The sequence below is a fragment of the Trichosurus vulpecula genome, chromosome 3, assembly GCF_011100635.1.
Source record: "Trichosurus vulpecula isolate mTriVul1 chromosome 3, mTriVul1.pri, whole genome shotgun sequence".
Lineage (NCBI taxonomy): Eukaryota > Metazoa > Chordata > Mammalia > Diprotodontia > Phalangeridae > Trichosurus > Trichosurus vulpecula.
In genome coordinates this window covers 386908093-386924473 of record NC_050575.1, presented here as the reverse complement: position 1 = coordinate 386924473, position 16381 = coordinate 386908093, and the positions used below count along the sequence as shown (strand labels likewise).

The window sequence follows — 16381 nt, the reverse complement described above, 5'->3', positions numbered from 1 at the left end:
TAGAATTCTTGTTGGGGAGGTGGGACTCAAGGAAAGGTTTTTAAATTATAATTGAAATGAGATCTATAGAGGAAATAATGGGAAATAATTCAAAGGAAAATAGATTGAGAATGCAAAAAACCTTAAACTAGCAACACACTTGTTGAAAATTAGATTGGACTAGAAATCAGTGACTTCATGAGACAAGAAGAAATACTAGAACAAAATCAAAAGACTGAAAAAGTATCAGAAAAAGTAATGTACCATAAAGAAAAAATAATCTAAGAATCAGAAACTACCTGAAAACTTTAAAAAGTCTGAAGACCATGTTTCAAGAAGTCATGCGTAAAAATTGTCCAGCCATATAACCTGGCCACCTTCCTACCTTTCCAGACCATATCCCCTTCCACAAACTCTGCAGTTTAGTGACATTGGGCTCCTTGTTGTTTATCATACAAAACACCTCATCTCCTGACCATGGTCATTTTCACTGGCTTTTTCCCATACCGGGAAGTTCTTTCCTTCCTCATCTCTGACTCCTGGATTCCTTCAAGTCTTAGCTTAGTTCCACTTTTTGCACATAGCCTTTCTTAATGCTGCTGTCTTTTCTTTGTTATTTTCAATTTATCCTGTATATATCCCATTTGAACATAACTGTTTCCATGTTGTCTTCCCTTTAGACTGTGAGATCCATGGGAGCAAAAAATGTCTTTTGTAGTTCTGGGACTTAGCACAATGCCTGGCAGATAGTAAACACCCAGTAAATGCTTGTTGACTTGACAACAATTAGATATGTCAAAAGTTTTTAGCGAAGGCTATCAAGAAGAAAATTTCCATCTCCAAACACTTTCATTAATGGCCTGGACGGGAGTAGAGGCAGATCAACAAATGAATTGCGCATGCAGCTTAAGAAAACTAGAAAATCATATTTTAAAATCCCACCTAATTTTAAAACCCCAACTAAATACAAAAACAGAAATTTAAAATCAAAGAATATGTTAACAAAATTCAAAACCTTTGACTTGATAAAACTAGAAACTTTTTAAAAAACAATAAAATTAATAAGCCATTAGTGAGTTGTCATATTTTATAAGGGAAAAGAAAAATCAATATCAAAAATGAAAAAGAGAATCACAACAAATGAATAAGAAATTCTTAGACATTATTTTGCCCAATTATATGCCAACAAAAACTAAAAATTTAAATGAAATGAATGAACAGATTAAGAAAGAGATAATTTAATCCAATCTCAGGAAAAGTAATTGAGCAGACTATAAAGGTACTTCCAATAGGGGAAAAAAGCTAGGACTTTATAAGTTAAGTTCTATTAAACATTCAAAGGTCAAATAATTCCAACATTTCGTATAATGTTTGCAAAAAGAAGGAAAGGAGGGGAGGCTGTTAAATTCCTTCAATCATGCAAATATGGTCTGAAGCAGAAAAAGAAAACTATAGTATCCTTAATCAGCATCAATGTAGAATTCTAATTTTAAAATACTGGCCAAGAGGCTACAGCAACTTCATGCAAAAAGGCTATATACTGTGACCAAGTAGGAAATTTTACAGTTTTGATTTAAAATTGGGAAAAATTACAAATGTACCCTATATTAATGACATAACAATAGAAATCACATGGTATCAGTAGTTTTTAAAAAAAACTTTTCAAATATGCAATAACCATGAGTTAAAAACACTAAAAAAACAATGAATAAAATAAACCTGTCTTTAATGGGATAAATTGTATCCATCTAAAACCAAAAGCCAAGTATTACATGCAATGGAGATAAAGTATAGGCCTTTCTCATAAGAGTAGGGCTAAAAACAAGAACTTCTATTATGATCAGTATTGACATAGTTGCAAGAAATGCTTGGTATAGTAATCAGACAAGAAAAAGAAATTGAATAAAAGTAGGAAAAAGAAGAAAGAAAGTCATTCTTTTTGTAGATGATAGGGTGGTCTACTTAGAGAATCCTCAAAAATCAACAAAAAAAATTGGAACAAAAATTTCAGAGCAACAGGATATACAATTAACACATACAAATCATATGACTTTCTATATGGTAACAACAGAACCTAGCAGGAAAAGAAATTCTGTTTAAAATAACTGCAGAATATATAAAATATTTAGGAATTCACCTACAGGCATTATGTGAATACAACTACAAAGGACTTGTTAAAAAATAAAGACGACCTAAGTGGAGAGAAATTATTTTGGGTGGGTTGGGCCATACCAATATTTTTAAAATAGCATTGCCTAAATTAATTTATATATCCAGTTCCATAACAGACACCAAAAGATAACTTTAGAAAACCAGAAAAAATAAAATTAATCTTGAGAAACAAAAAGGCCAAGAATCTCAAAGGAAATAAGGGGGGGCGGGGTAGGAAAGAAGGAAGTTTAGCAATAATAGATCTCAAACTATGATACACAGCAGTAATCATCAAAATTATTTGATACTGCCTAAAAAGCATCCATCAATATAGTAATTTATATGTAACATACAGAAGCAAATGAACATAGTGATTGATAAACCTAAAGATCAAAACCTATCTGATAAAAGCTGCTGAGAAAACTAAAAGGTAGTTTGGCAGAAACTAGGTTTGGATCGTCATATCACACCATATGACACAATAAATTCCAGATGTATCCAAATGGACACCTGACTTAAATAGAAATGGTGACATCATAAATTAGAGGAAAATAATGATCCTTGCATCTATGGATATGGGAAAACTAGGATCATGAAAGATGAAATGGATAATTTTGATTACATAAAATTTAAGTTTTTAGGTTTTTGCACAAATAGAATTAGTGCAGTTAAAATTAGAAGGGAAACAGTTGACTAGGGGAAGAAGTCTTTGCGGCAAGTTTCTCTGATAAAGGTCTAATATCCAAGACATCCCCTGTAGTATAAAAAATACTGCTTTTGTCTAGCTTTTAAAGTCCTTGACAGCTTGGCCCCATACTATCTCTCCAGCTTCATTATATACTTCTCTCCCCATACTTTGTGAGTTAGCCAAACTGGCCTTTTCTGTGTTCCTCACACTCCATCCTCAGGCCTTTGTACTGTTTCTCATGTGTCTGGAATTTACTCTGTCCTCACCTATGAAGCATTTTTAAAATCCCCTTTCACCCAACTATTGTCCTTCCTCCCTGACTACTTTGTATCTAACATTTGTATTCTACATAGATTTATATATACCTGTGGTTTCCCCATTAAAATGTAAGCACCCTGTAAGTAGCCTGGCACATTATGTACTCTTCATAAATGCTTGTTGGTTGATTTTAATTTATGCAAAGAATGACACTCCAGTTTAGTGGAGAAAAGAGGGGGAGATTGATATAAAAAACTGTTGTTCAGTTGTTTTTCAGTTGTGTCCAACTCTTCATGACCCCATTTAGGGTTTTCTTGGCAAAAATGTTAGTGGTTTGCCATTTTCTTCTCCAGCTCATTTCACAGATAAGAAAACTGAGGCCAGCAGGATTAAGTGACTTGCCCAAGGTCCTGCAGCTAGTATTTGAGGTTAAATTTGAATTCAGGTCTTCCTGATTCCAAGCCCAGTGCTCTATCCATTGTGCCACCTAGGTACCCTATAAAAAATTAAATATCAGTCAAATAAGATTTCAAATGTCAAAAAATTAATAATGGGTGGCAATATCAATCCCACCATGTTTTGAGACTATTTTGGTCTTATGATTATTTTTATAAAGTAAATATGAAATATATAAATTCTTTTGGGGGAAGGGAATAAGCATTCAAGTGCCCATGTTGTGCCAGGCACTGTACTAAGTACTTTACAAATATTGTCTCATTTAATTACCACACCAGCCTTGGGAGGTAGGTGCTATTATTATCTCCATTTGATAGTTGAAGAAACTGAAGCAGACAGAGGGTTTTACTTGTCCATTGGCACATAACTGTTAAATATCTGAGACCTAATTTGAATTCAGGTGTTCCTGAATGCAGGCCCAACCCCCATCCACTGGCATAGATATGTTTTTACATTAGAGATGCCAAACCCAGGCCTGCAGAGTGCTGTCTGAACTAAAGTAAAATATAATTAGAAAATATTTACAAAAGATCATAAATAATGTTTCTATGTAGTTTTCTAAGTAATGCAGCCTGCAGAGATCCTTATGTAAGGTTTAGTGGCCCATTTCTATTTGAATTTGACACCACTGATGTACGTTATTTGATCATATGTTTGTTTTTTTTATTTTTCAGGGATAAAAATCCAAAGTACCAGATGGGTTAAAACTTAAAAAGCTGATTCTTGTTTCCCTCTGTGCTTCTAGTCACTTCTAGCTTTGATCTGTATGTGAAAACCAAATAGTAATATTCTCCAAATAAGATTAAAGGTCATTTTGTGTAGTAATATAACATTGTTGTACTTGCGAGTATATTGGACTCTAAAATATACCTTCCACATTATCTTTTTCCAAATCAGGGGCTTAAGAGTTTACTATTCTTTTCCATGTTTTGCTTTATGTTCTCTCAAATTTAAAGTACTGCTTTTATTGTTCAGATGTATCTGACCCTTCATGATCTCATTTGGGGTTTTGTTGCCAAAGATATAGGAGTAGTTTGCCATTTTCCTCTCCAGCTCATTTTACAGATGAGGAAACTGAGGCAAATGGAGTTAAGTAACTTGCCAAGGGTCACACAGCTAGTAAGTGTCTGAGGCCAGATATGAACTCTGGTCTTCCTGATTCTAGACCCATCTCTTCTGTTCACCTAGCTGCCCAAAATTACTGCTTACCAGTCTGAAAAAAAAAATCAAATCATTATGTCTGGAAGCAAAAGAATCTTTGGAATGTAAAATTAGTATGCATTTGTACACATGTAAAATGCCTAAATTTCACCAATTTAAGAAGACGTGGCTTTTCCAAAATCACTAGGGAGAAACTAGAATAACTAAAATGTTTCCCTATAGAAAATGGCTTCCATTTCACATTAGAGAAGATAACTAATTAAAAGGAACGTTCAGAAGCAAATCAAAATGCCTCTTCATTCCATTTAAACATGTATTAGTGATTTTCTCCCCAAAGACTGCAGATCTTTATTGACCTTTTAAAAATTGAAAGAATTTAAATGTGAAGTATTGCTCAAACCCAAAAGGGTCCTCTCTCTATCCTTAAAAGAGAAATCAGCAGTTATATTTATCCCGAAGCCAAACTTTTTTTTTCGGTAGCCATGTTGATTTCTCTTCTCAAAACAACTCGAATTACTCAGTATTTTACCTTGTTAGCATAAGGTAATATATTAACATATATTATCTTATTAATATTAAAGAAAAAAGGACATAATAACTTAAAGCAAGACCTAGAGCTATAATTCTGACATGAATAGTGCCAAATGAGATTAATTAAGAAGTGGGGAAAGGAAAGCCTGTATTTGAGGTATTCTAGGAACCTGTGGAAGGCATTAATGGTCAGAAATCTCTTTAAGATTCATTTGTTTTAACCAATTCCCCTTTTAAAAATGCGAATACTCTCTACATATCCCCTTGGATTCCACTAAGATTATCATTCACCTTTGGTGTATATTACTTTGGTCACTTTCTAGTTGCTTTCTTCTTAATAATATAAAGCAAAGATTCACTGCCTGAAGGAAATGGGAAATTTAATTGTGGGTAAGGATAAAGAGGAGAAGGTAAAAGACTACAACTTTGGACAATACAGGGGTTGCTTGATGCCAAGGGAAGGTGGTATAGTTGGCTCAAAACCTGGGAGAGCTTCCTGGCTTCTTTGAGCAGCCCTTTCACTCCAGTCCAGGTGCTCTGAGGTCACCTGCAACTCTGCAACTGCTGTCCTTCCTTCCCTCCCCAACATGCTCTACCTCCACCCCTTCTCCAGCTAAACACTGCTGCCCGACACCCTGGGACAATTCTGCCCTCAGGCTGAGTCTGTCTGGGCCATGGTAACCTACTTGACCTCACTCTTCAGTGATTAACATACTCCCACCTCATCGTTCTCCCCATCCCCACTCCAGGGATTCTGAACCCATGGCTACCATTTTGCAAACCCCAGCCGAAGATAGCAATTATAGGGATAATAGAATGAGAAATCTGCTGGACAAGACAGGATGGATCACTTTTGTACATAGGGTTTGCCTTGGCAAAGAAAAAGTCCACCTCTTCTTATAAGAAGGAGAAAGTTGTAGAAGGCATCTGATTGGTGTGAGGTTTCTGATGATACTCTCTCCTGGTTCTTCTGACCATCTGAGTCTTCTTTCTTAATCTTTCTTTCTGGATCTTCATCCAGGTGACAATCCACTAACTGTAGATGTCCCTCAGTTCTCTGTCCTGGGAACACTTCTTTTCTCCATCTATACTGTTTCAATTGATCTCTGCTTGAATCTCTGCACAGATAATTCTCAGATCTATTTGTCTAACCCTAACCTCTCTCCTGACCTCCACACTCAGCTCTTCAAATGCCTATAAGATTTCTCAAACTAGATGTCCTATAGACATCTTAAATTCAACATGGTCATCTTTCCTTCCAGATCTTCTCCTCTATTAACTTCTTCACCATCCTTCCAGTCACCCATGCTTGCAACCTAGGTGTTAATCCTCAATTCCTCACCCTGTCTCACCCCATATTCAATAATTAGCCAGGTTCTGTCATTTCTTCTTTGTTAACATGGCTCCTTCATACTTTTCCAGTCTTTTCTTTTTCTTTAATTTATTTATACAGATTACATTGCATTTATTTTCATTTATTTATGTTGCATTTTGAGTTCTGAGTTGTCTCCCCTCTTCTCTCTCAACACCACATTAGAGGACATTTATTTAGACTATAGAGGATCAAATCCAAGGACCAATGCCACCAATTTGATACTGTAGCAATAATATTCCAAAACCAGTAAGCCCACCTTACTGTAATAACAAGGAAATTATAACAAAATATTATAGCAAGGAACCAAGCCATACTTTTAACTTCCCCTCGCTGCTAGAACCTTCCTACAAAAGATCACTCATGAATCCTATCTCTCCGCTCAGCACTCTCTCCTGCAGCTCTGTTGACTTCAACTTCCTTGATCTCTGAAACTCTCTCTCTTGTTCAGCACTCTCTGCTCTGTGCTCTCTGTTGCTCTCTGTCTCTCTCTCTCTGTCTGTCTGCTGACTCTCTGCTTCTGAATCCTGGTGCTCTCTGCTTTGCTGCTCCCAGTTCTGATCTCTCTTTTTGTACGGTCCTAGCCGTCATCTGATTGACTAGAACTCAGCACACATACCATTGGCTGTTGTCTTAGCAACTCCCCTTAAGACCCTGAGGGCTTCATGCCTCTCAAAAACTGGCAAACTAGTTTGCTAACTAGCCTGGGGCCTCACATCTAGTTAGTGAAAGGGTGTGGGCCTGTCTGTAATCAGGCCTCCCTTTGTTGGCCCCACCTGAAGCTTATTCAAAAGATCTTTCACTTACTGATTGGCCTTGCAGTACTCCAGAGTTTAGTTTTTATCATTTTCAATAAAATATCTTTTTAACACCTACAAATGGTATTGCAGGTACAGCTAATAGAAAAAAAAAATCATATAGTCTAAATATGGAAAGGCTCTTCACCAGAAGGTTGGCTACCAGGTGAAGATGAAGGCAAGACATGAAAATAGTGTCACTATTAATCATTTCCTAGTTTTGACATCATCAGAATAAGAGAATGAGAAAAGTGTTTGAATGCTGAGACTGGAAGCAGCACAGAAGAAAACAGGAATGAGAGGCGAGAACAAATGAAATCAAAGTATGTGACCAAGTGGTGAAGGCTTTAGCTTTGGTTGCTGTGTTGATCACCTGAAGTGAAGCCTTGAGCCAAACTTTTTAAAAACAAAGCAAGAAAAAGACCCCTTCTTGGTTAGCTGGTTCTGCTGGTCAGTGGTTCTTCTGGTTCAGTTCCTTTCTTTTGTGGAAAGGAAACTTCAGTTTTTTTTGCAGGGGTGGCCAGATAATTAATAGATTCCCTATAGCAATCACTGGTGCCCATGTAGCTGCTTTGAGGCCACTTAAGACGTCAGCAACAGTAAGCTGGCATAGGGACTGCAGTGGTGTAGTAAAAAGAGCACTTACCTTGGTATCAAGATCTGGGTTCTAATCCTGGCCTTGGGCAAGTTGCTTTGTTTCTTCATCTGCGAAGTGATGGGTGTTTAGTTGGATTCAAAACCTTTTACCTCCAGCATTCTATGTTTTTCTGTCTTCTTCACTTGAACTATTATTTCTTTCACCTGGCTTTTGATATCACAGACTGGCCTGCTAAGCTGAAGACAGACAGCCATGAAAGGCTGTCACTAGGCCACATATCAGGGGATCTATATATCTCTCTAATCCTGATATGGTCATCAGAAGCCCCTAGGATGGATTTGTGTAGTTTGGAATGGTAAGGGCATTGTTTGCCAAAAAATGATTTTATGATTTCCATAAATTGAAATTCTAGAAAGTAAAATAACAACTGTGTTTTGCAATGAGCGAAAAATAAATCCCAGACAAACAATTTAGACTAGTCTAACTTGTTTATTTGAAACTACATAGTTGTTGGTGAAGGCAGATAGCCACCTACCTAAACACAAGATATCTTTGCTGTTCTTTATTGTTTGGAAATTGGATTTTGTGTTATAATTCTCTTAGTATGTTCTCATGTGGTGTGAACATGTAAGGACAGGAAGACTGTAAAATTAGAAATTGCCTGGGTTTTTGTCATGGTGTAAGAGTTAATAGAACAGCAAACATAAGTCTTGAAATGTATATATTTCTTGAAAAAAACATGTTATCATTAGTGCTTTGGGCAGAACATTTTAAGGATTGAAAGGTTTTTTCCATATACATCCACAGTTATTGATCATTTATATGGGAAATGTGCTTTCTCTGCCCCCCCTCCCCAACAACTCTTGCTTTGCTGCTGGTGTAATTTTAGGTATTTCAGACCAAAAAAAACAAAAAAAGAAAAACAAAAAACTTAGGTTTGATGTTATCAGATTAGCATAAATATAATTTGGGTGAGAAGAATACATTTTAAGACAGGAATAGAAATTAGCCTAACACTGTCATCAGTACTACCTTTTGTAGCCTCTGGTGTAATAAAATCACATGACAAACTATGTATTAATGGGGAGCCATGCAGTACTCTAAAATGTGTCTGGTATTTTACATGGTACCAAATAAGGGGGAATGAACTTAGTATAAGAATACACTTAAACATGGAAAATTCTGTGTTTACTCCTAGTTGGCTATAACATGGAATAATTCTTTGGGGATAACTGCTCCTTATAAGATTTGCTATACTTCTATAATAGGGTATATTTTTTTAGTCAGCAAATCATCAACTTAACAATGACTGTATCTAAAGATATAGTAGAATTGAAAATGACTGAAAGTTTTGCTAAGTTTGAACAAGTTACTACTTACTACCTACCATCTGTGAGGCTTTTTTCAGAAAAGGATCTCAAATTCCTTAAAAATTACAATGAAATTATAGCTGTGTCTACCTCTAGGATCAAATATAAAGCCCTCTGTTTGACTTTTAATGCCCTCTAACCTGTCCTCACTCCACTCCTTCCCTGCCTTTCTAGTCTTCTTATACTTTACTTCCTCCACATACTTTTGACATACAGTTAACACTGGCCTCCTTGCTATTCTTCCCCATATGACACCATCTCCTGATTCTCCCTGCATTTTCACTGGCTGTCCCTAAGCCTGTAACTCTGTTTCTCCTCATCTCTATCTCCTGCCTTCACTACTTCCTTCAGATCTCAACTAAGATCCTACTTTCTGTAACAAGCCTTTCCCAGATCTCCTAAATGCTAATTACTTCCTTCTAAGATTATCTCCAGTTTATCTTGTTTATATCTTGTTTTGTAAGTAGTTGTTTCCATATTGTTTCATAAGGACTGTGAGCGTTTTGAGAGTTGTTTAGTTGATTAGTTGCTTCTGATTCTTCATGACTCCATTTGGGGTTTTCTTGGCAACGATACTGGATGGTTTGCCATTTCCTTCTCTAGCTAATTTTACAGATGAGAAAACGGAGGCAAACAGGGATAAGTGATTTGCCCAGGGTCACAGAATTAGCAAGTGTCTTAGGTCAAATTTGCACTCAGGCCTTCCTGACTCTAGGGCCAACATTCTATCCACCACGCTACTTAGCTGCTCTCTTGGAAAGTAAGGACTATTATCTTTTTTCCTTTATTTGCATCCCCCAGTACTTTAGCACAGTGCCTAGCACATAGTAGGCACTTAATAAATTTATCTCAACTTGACTTTTGTTCATACCTATTTGCATTATATGTACCCAACATGAAAGTTTCACCCATTATGACACTATTATGTTTGTAAAGAAATTGTTAGAATTGACAATGACTATGAAAATATTAAGGAGCAAAGTTTAGACTCAAAACTTGAGTAATAAGGTGCTTTTAAACTAGAGTACAAAGACTAGCTTTTATAAATTTATTTTTATTTTTTAATGTTTTTTAATAAGGATGTATTATCTATTTAGCATATGGTGTGTAACAGACTTGGTACATGCTGCTTTTATGGCTGTATAATTGTATCAGCAAAGCAATAAACACAACATCAATGATAATTGCGAATATGCCTGTGTAGTTCTATTTTGCAAAGTATGAGAGACTCTCCATGTAGAAGGTAGAAGAAGTATAACATTTATTCAGACACCAGAGAACCATATCCCATAACCAAACGTTCAGCTCCCACAGCCAGTCAGCCCACTTTATCATTTATCACAACCTGGAGCCTCACCATCCCAAAACCTCTTGGACCGCCTGCTAGGGTCTTCCCAAAAACAAACTCACAGTACAGCTAAGTCAGTCCGTTCAGCTCTTAGCTATCATAATGGCCATTAGCAGCCATCAGCAGCCATAACTGCTCACTCTCTCTCTGTCTCTGTCTCTCTCTCTGCATGTCCTGTGACATAACTTCCTTTTCCTATCAGGAAGCTCCTCCCACCACATGTATCTTAGGCTTCCTGTGACGTAAGCAGGTCACATGGCCTATTAATGGCTGTGAAAGATCTTCAAATCTAAATTGCTGTTACAGTCATTAAATGTGTTTGGGTATTTTTTAGGTCTTGTGGTCTGATTCTTCAATAACGTCACTAACCAAATCTTCCACTGAAGTGACTGAATTTATTTCAAAGGTAAGGTGACTCCAGAAGAGTTCTCTTCATTTGTTTCATGGGTTTTTTAAGCATTATACCTCCAAGATTGATATATTTTTAGTGGAACGAATTTTGTCCCCAAGAAATGAAGGAATAAAATCAGTGTTACTCCAAAAGGGATATGACACATTAATTGTGGATGTTACTGCTATGTATTACCTTGTTCCTGTATTGTTCATTAAGGACAAAACTTGAAGGTAAGTGGCAGTGATGGCTGTGCTGTTGCAGCTACCGTATAATATTTCAGCCCATCTTTGTAGCGCTTATTTTATGGAATAAATATAATAACAAAAAGTAAGTAGAAAATTAATCCTATTTCCTAAATGATTTTAAGACAGGAGTAGAAATTAGGCTTCTGGTCATCGAAAACACTCTTTTTCAACACAAAAGACAACTCTACACATGGATATCCTCAGATGGTCGATATCAAAATCAGATTGATTTTACAAGCCAAAGGGTGGGAAAGATCTGTATAGTCAGTTAAAACAAGACCTGGAGCTGACTGGCTCAGATCATGAGCTTCTTACTGCAAAATTCAGACTTAAATTGAAAATCATAGGGAAAACCATCAGACCGTATAGGTATGACCTAAATAACATCATCCCTTATGAATATGAAGTGGAAGTGATAAATAGATTTATGGGATTAGATCTGGTAGAGAGAATGCCTGAAGAACTATGGAGAGAGGTTCACAGTACTGGAGGCAACAACAAATAACATCCCAAAGAAAAAGAAGAGCAAGGAAGCAAAATGGCTTTATATGCTGAGTACATGATGTGAAGTGTCAGGCTAAATGAATCAAGAGCCAGACTCAAGGTTGCCGGGAGAAATACCAACAATCTCAGAAGTGTAGACAATACCACTCTGATAGCAGAAAGTGAAGAATTAAGAAGCCTTTTGATGAAGGTAAGAGAGAAGAGTGTAAAAGCTGGTTTGAAGCTTAACATCAAATAAAACTAAGATCTGAGCACCTGGTCCCATCACTTCCTGGCAAATAGAGGGAGAAGAAATGGAAGCAGTGTCAAATTTTATATTTTTGGGCTCAAAGATCACTGCAGACGGTGACTGCAGCCATGAAGTTAAAAGATGCTTGCTTCTTGGAAGGAAAGTTATGACAAATCTGGACAGCATACTAAAAAGCAGAGATATCACCTTGCCAACAAAGGTCCATATAGTTAAAGTTAGGGTTTTTCCAGTAGCACTGTATGGCTATGAGGACTGGACTATAAAGAAAGCTGAACACTACAGAATCGATGGCATGAAGAAGACTTTTGAACAGCAAGGAGATCAAATAGGTCAGTTAATTCAGGCTAGTCACTGGAAGGTCCAATACTGAAACTGAAGCTTAGATACTTTGGCCACATAATGAGAAGACAGGACTCGCCGGAAAAGACCCTGATGCTGGGAAAAATTGAAAGCAAAAGGAAAAGGGGACAGTAGAGGATGGGATGGATAGATGGTGTCATGGAAACAGTGAACATGAACTTGGACAGACTTTGAGAGATAGCGGGAGATAGAAGGGCCTGAGAGTCACAAAGAGTCAGACATGACTGAACACTAAACAATAACAAGAAGAAATTAACCTAAAGAACACTGTCATTGGTACTATCTTTGTAGCCTCTGGCATAATAAAATTACATGACAAACTACATACTAATGAAGTACATGCACATGGAAATAGGGATGATAACCCACAGAGGAAAAGAAATTCTTTCAGTAAGATGTTGAAATAGTGGGGCAGGAATGGTAATGATTGTGGCATTCCTGTCATTATAAGATGATTGCTAGGTGTTCTATCTGTTAACAATTTGCTTTTGTTCTCCATTTTTCGCCCCTTGTTTCTTTTTTTTTTTTGAGGCAATCACGGTTAAGTGACTTGCCTAGGTTCACACAGTTAGTAAGTGTCTGAGGCCAGATTTGAACTTAGGTCCCCCCGACTCCAGGGCCAGTGCTGAATCCACCACACCACCTAGCTGTCCCTCATCTCTTGTCTCCAACAGTCTATCTTTTTTTTTCTCTCTCTGCTTGGTGCTCCATATCTCAACAATCTCTTCCATACTACAGACATACTTTGACTCCACAGTTGTAAAATTTTACATTTCTTTTGACTCAGTGTTTACAATGCTTAAAAGATCTGTGGGCAATAGTATTACAAGTTACTATCACCACCTAAAACATTCTTGAATATTTCCTTCATTTGGGGGATTCAGTTTATGTAAAATGAATTTGCTCCATATTTTATTACATCATTCCCTATATATCAAGTTCACTTCAATTCAAACATCAAACACGTGTTAAAAACCTACAACATGCAAGGCAGTGGAACACAAAAAATTATGACAGTTCCTAACCTCGTGGAGCTTACTGTACATTCATCTGGGTAGGTAGTACATATTAAAGAGAAGTAAATAAAAGATAATTATTAAAGGAGGCCCATACTGTTTTTCTCCTTGACCTAAACTATATCTTAAGCATTTTATGTTTTTCCTATATTTCTTATTATGGTTTTTGCTGTGGTTTTGGGTTTGTTTGGTTTTTTTTTTTCAGTTATCTCAGCTATACCCTGAAGAAAACTTGGAGAAATTCATTCCTTGCCTATCTGGTCCAGATTCATTTTACCTGGAGAGAAACCACATGGACCTGGAATCGGACCTTAGGTAATAATTCTAGAAAGGTGCTCATACTTCTTAAGAGAGTATGCTCTTCTAGAACCATAAATAAGCCTGGAAGTTGGAGGTACAGTTTTTGCAAGGACCAATGAAGACTGTTGGCCTGAATCACTGTGTAGTGTAGAAATCCTCCTATTCTGGTCCATACACATCTTGGGTGGCCAAAACTTTGGATAATTCTCTTTATTTACCTCTGAGATGACAACTTTGAGTGCATACACTCCTTTTTAAGGGTTTTCAAAATCATATTTTCTTTTATAAAACAGAACGGGCAAAAGCTGGTTTTTGAGAGTGTAGATGTTAATATTTCAAAATTTAACAGTAATATTAATTGTCCCTTTCAATAGTTAGCAGTTGAGACTGATTCAAGATGAGAGGTTGTTAGTTAATCCAAAATCAAAAACATTTACCCATACTATTATTTTTCTTAATTAAACTATAACTAGAGAAAACTACACTTGCTATATGCAGAATAAATATAAAGATAACAAAATGAAATTAAATACAGAGATATTTCAGGAGGGAAGGCACTAGCATATGGGGGAGCAGTTTTAGCGAAGGCTTCATATATAAGGTGATACTTTTGCAACATCTTTACTGAAAAGAAGTGAGATTTTATGAAGTGGCATTGAGAAGGGAAAACATTCCAATCATGGAGGACAAGCATGTGTGAGGAACAGAAGAGACCACTTTTGTTGCCTCATAGAGTTTGAGATGAGGAATAATGTACAATGAGGATGGAAAGATATGTTGGAGCAAGGCTGTGAAGGACTTAAAAAATGAAGAAGTTTGTTCTATCCTGGAGACAATAAGGAACTGCTGGAATTAATTGAATAGGGGAGTCCAATTTGTGCTTGAGGACAGTCACTCTGGCCGCAGTGCATAAGATAGACTGGAGTTGAGAGAATCAAGTCAGGGAAACTAATTAGGAGCCTGTTGCCTAATCTAGGCAATAAATGATATGGGCCTCAACAAATATGTGGGCTCTGAGTATAGTTGGAAGTGAAGATGGACATGCCAAGATCTGGCAGGTGTTTACTGGTAGAGTGATGCTGCCTTTTACAGAAATTGGGAAGCTTTGAAGGAGGGTAGATTTGGAGGTGGCGATGCCTCTGGGATATCTAGTTTGAAGTGTCAATACACGACTGAGCTCAGTTGAAATACTAAAAGTAGATACATAAATCTGTGAGTCATTTACATAGAGGTGATAATTAAATCTGTGAAAGCTAATGACATAACTAAGAGAATAGATTGAGAGGGAGCGCCCAGGTCTTGATGAAGACAAAGAATGGGTTTAAGAGGAGTAAGTGATAGGAAAACATGGAATGTTAGGTTATGTTCAGATTGAAGAATTTCAGTTTTTAATTAAGGAAGTTACTCGTGGGCAAGGTGATGTAGTAAATACCATTGACAGTCTGAGGTGGGATAAAAGGAGAGAGAGGAATTGATAATTTAGGGTGTTTGAGGGAGGTCAATATGGATGTTGAAATTCCCAAGGAGCAGAGAACAGTGATCAAAGTGCTGAAATCCTTGAGAAAGAAGGGATGAGTTGGGGGACAAGATGCACTATGATCTGCATTGGGTAAAAAGTTAACCCATTTGAAAAGGTGATTAATAGTTGATTTGCAATGTAATTATGTTTGGGGTTTTTTTAGGTATTTGGCCTCATTACCTTCTCACATATTGAAAAATGACCATGTTAAGAAATTTTTCAGCACTTCAACTCCTACCCAACAGCTTCAAAGTCCAAGTGAGTTTTTTTTATGATGGTTTGAATTTATCAGAATAATGGTTATACATAATTGACATCACTTTTGATTTTTCGTTAGGTCCTGGCACCCCTTCCCTTTCCAAAGTAGGTACTATGATGGGAGCATCTGGAAGGTGAGAAATTTTTAATTTGTTACAAATTTTCAGATAAGAAATTACAAAATGTATCCCCTTCCTTGTGAGCCAATATTTGTTGTGTGTAACTTTGGATTTAAGTAGACTGAACTATAGAGTTGAAGTTTTATAAATTGATCTCATTTTAACATTTAGAAAAGATTTGATTAGGGGCTTTTCCCAGAATAACAATGAAATAACTGTTACTTTTTGGGTAATGATAAGGTAGGCCACTCTGGGAAAGTCAGATTTTTCTCAATGTATACTTGAAACTAGTTTTTTTTTTCCCCTTTAACCAGTTTAAGTTCATTAGAAACTGAATAGCAGAGACTCTCTAGTGAATTTTAACTAATGATTATCAGGTTCCTGCATAGAAATAATAAGGGGAAATAAACAAATCAGTCCATGTTTAAAAATACTTCACAGTTTAGCACTTTGACATTGTTACGTTGGAGATGTAATTTGTGTTAGCCTAATGGGAGGAAAATCAGACTGCTGTAATAATTTTTGAGTTTCTGCTTTTATGTTTAACCTCTTTAAACCTAGTAATGGATGACTTAATTCCTTTACATTTAAGTCTTGAATTTAGAGTCATGTCCATGGTGTTTATATCAAAAATACCAGAAATCTTTAATTTGTATCGCATATAATTTTAGTGAAAACACAGAATGGTTGTCTATCACAAGCTAGTG

General features: G+C 36.5%; 1 protein-coding gene across 2 annotated transcripts in view; it reads left to right on the top strand.

Moving 5' to 3' along the window:
- Positions 1-16381, top strand: part of ZCCHC14 (zinc finger CCHC-type containing 14) — a 119401-nt gene that overhangs the window by 93363 nt on the left and 9657 nt on the right. For both annotated transcript variants that reach the window (XM_036749562.1, XM_036749563.1), the window contains exons 4-7: positions 11044-11115; positions 13684-13793; positions 15461-15555; positions 15635-15689. In XM_036749562.1, coding sequence (XP_036605457.1) covers positions 11044-11115; positions 13684-13793; positions 15461-15555; positions 15635-15689 — 332 coding nt within the window. The remainder of the gene's footprint in view (positions 1-11043; positions 11116-13683; positions 13794-15460; positions 15556-15634; positions 15690-16381) is intronic.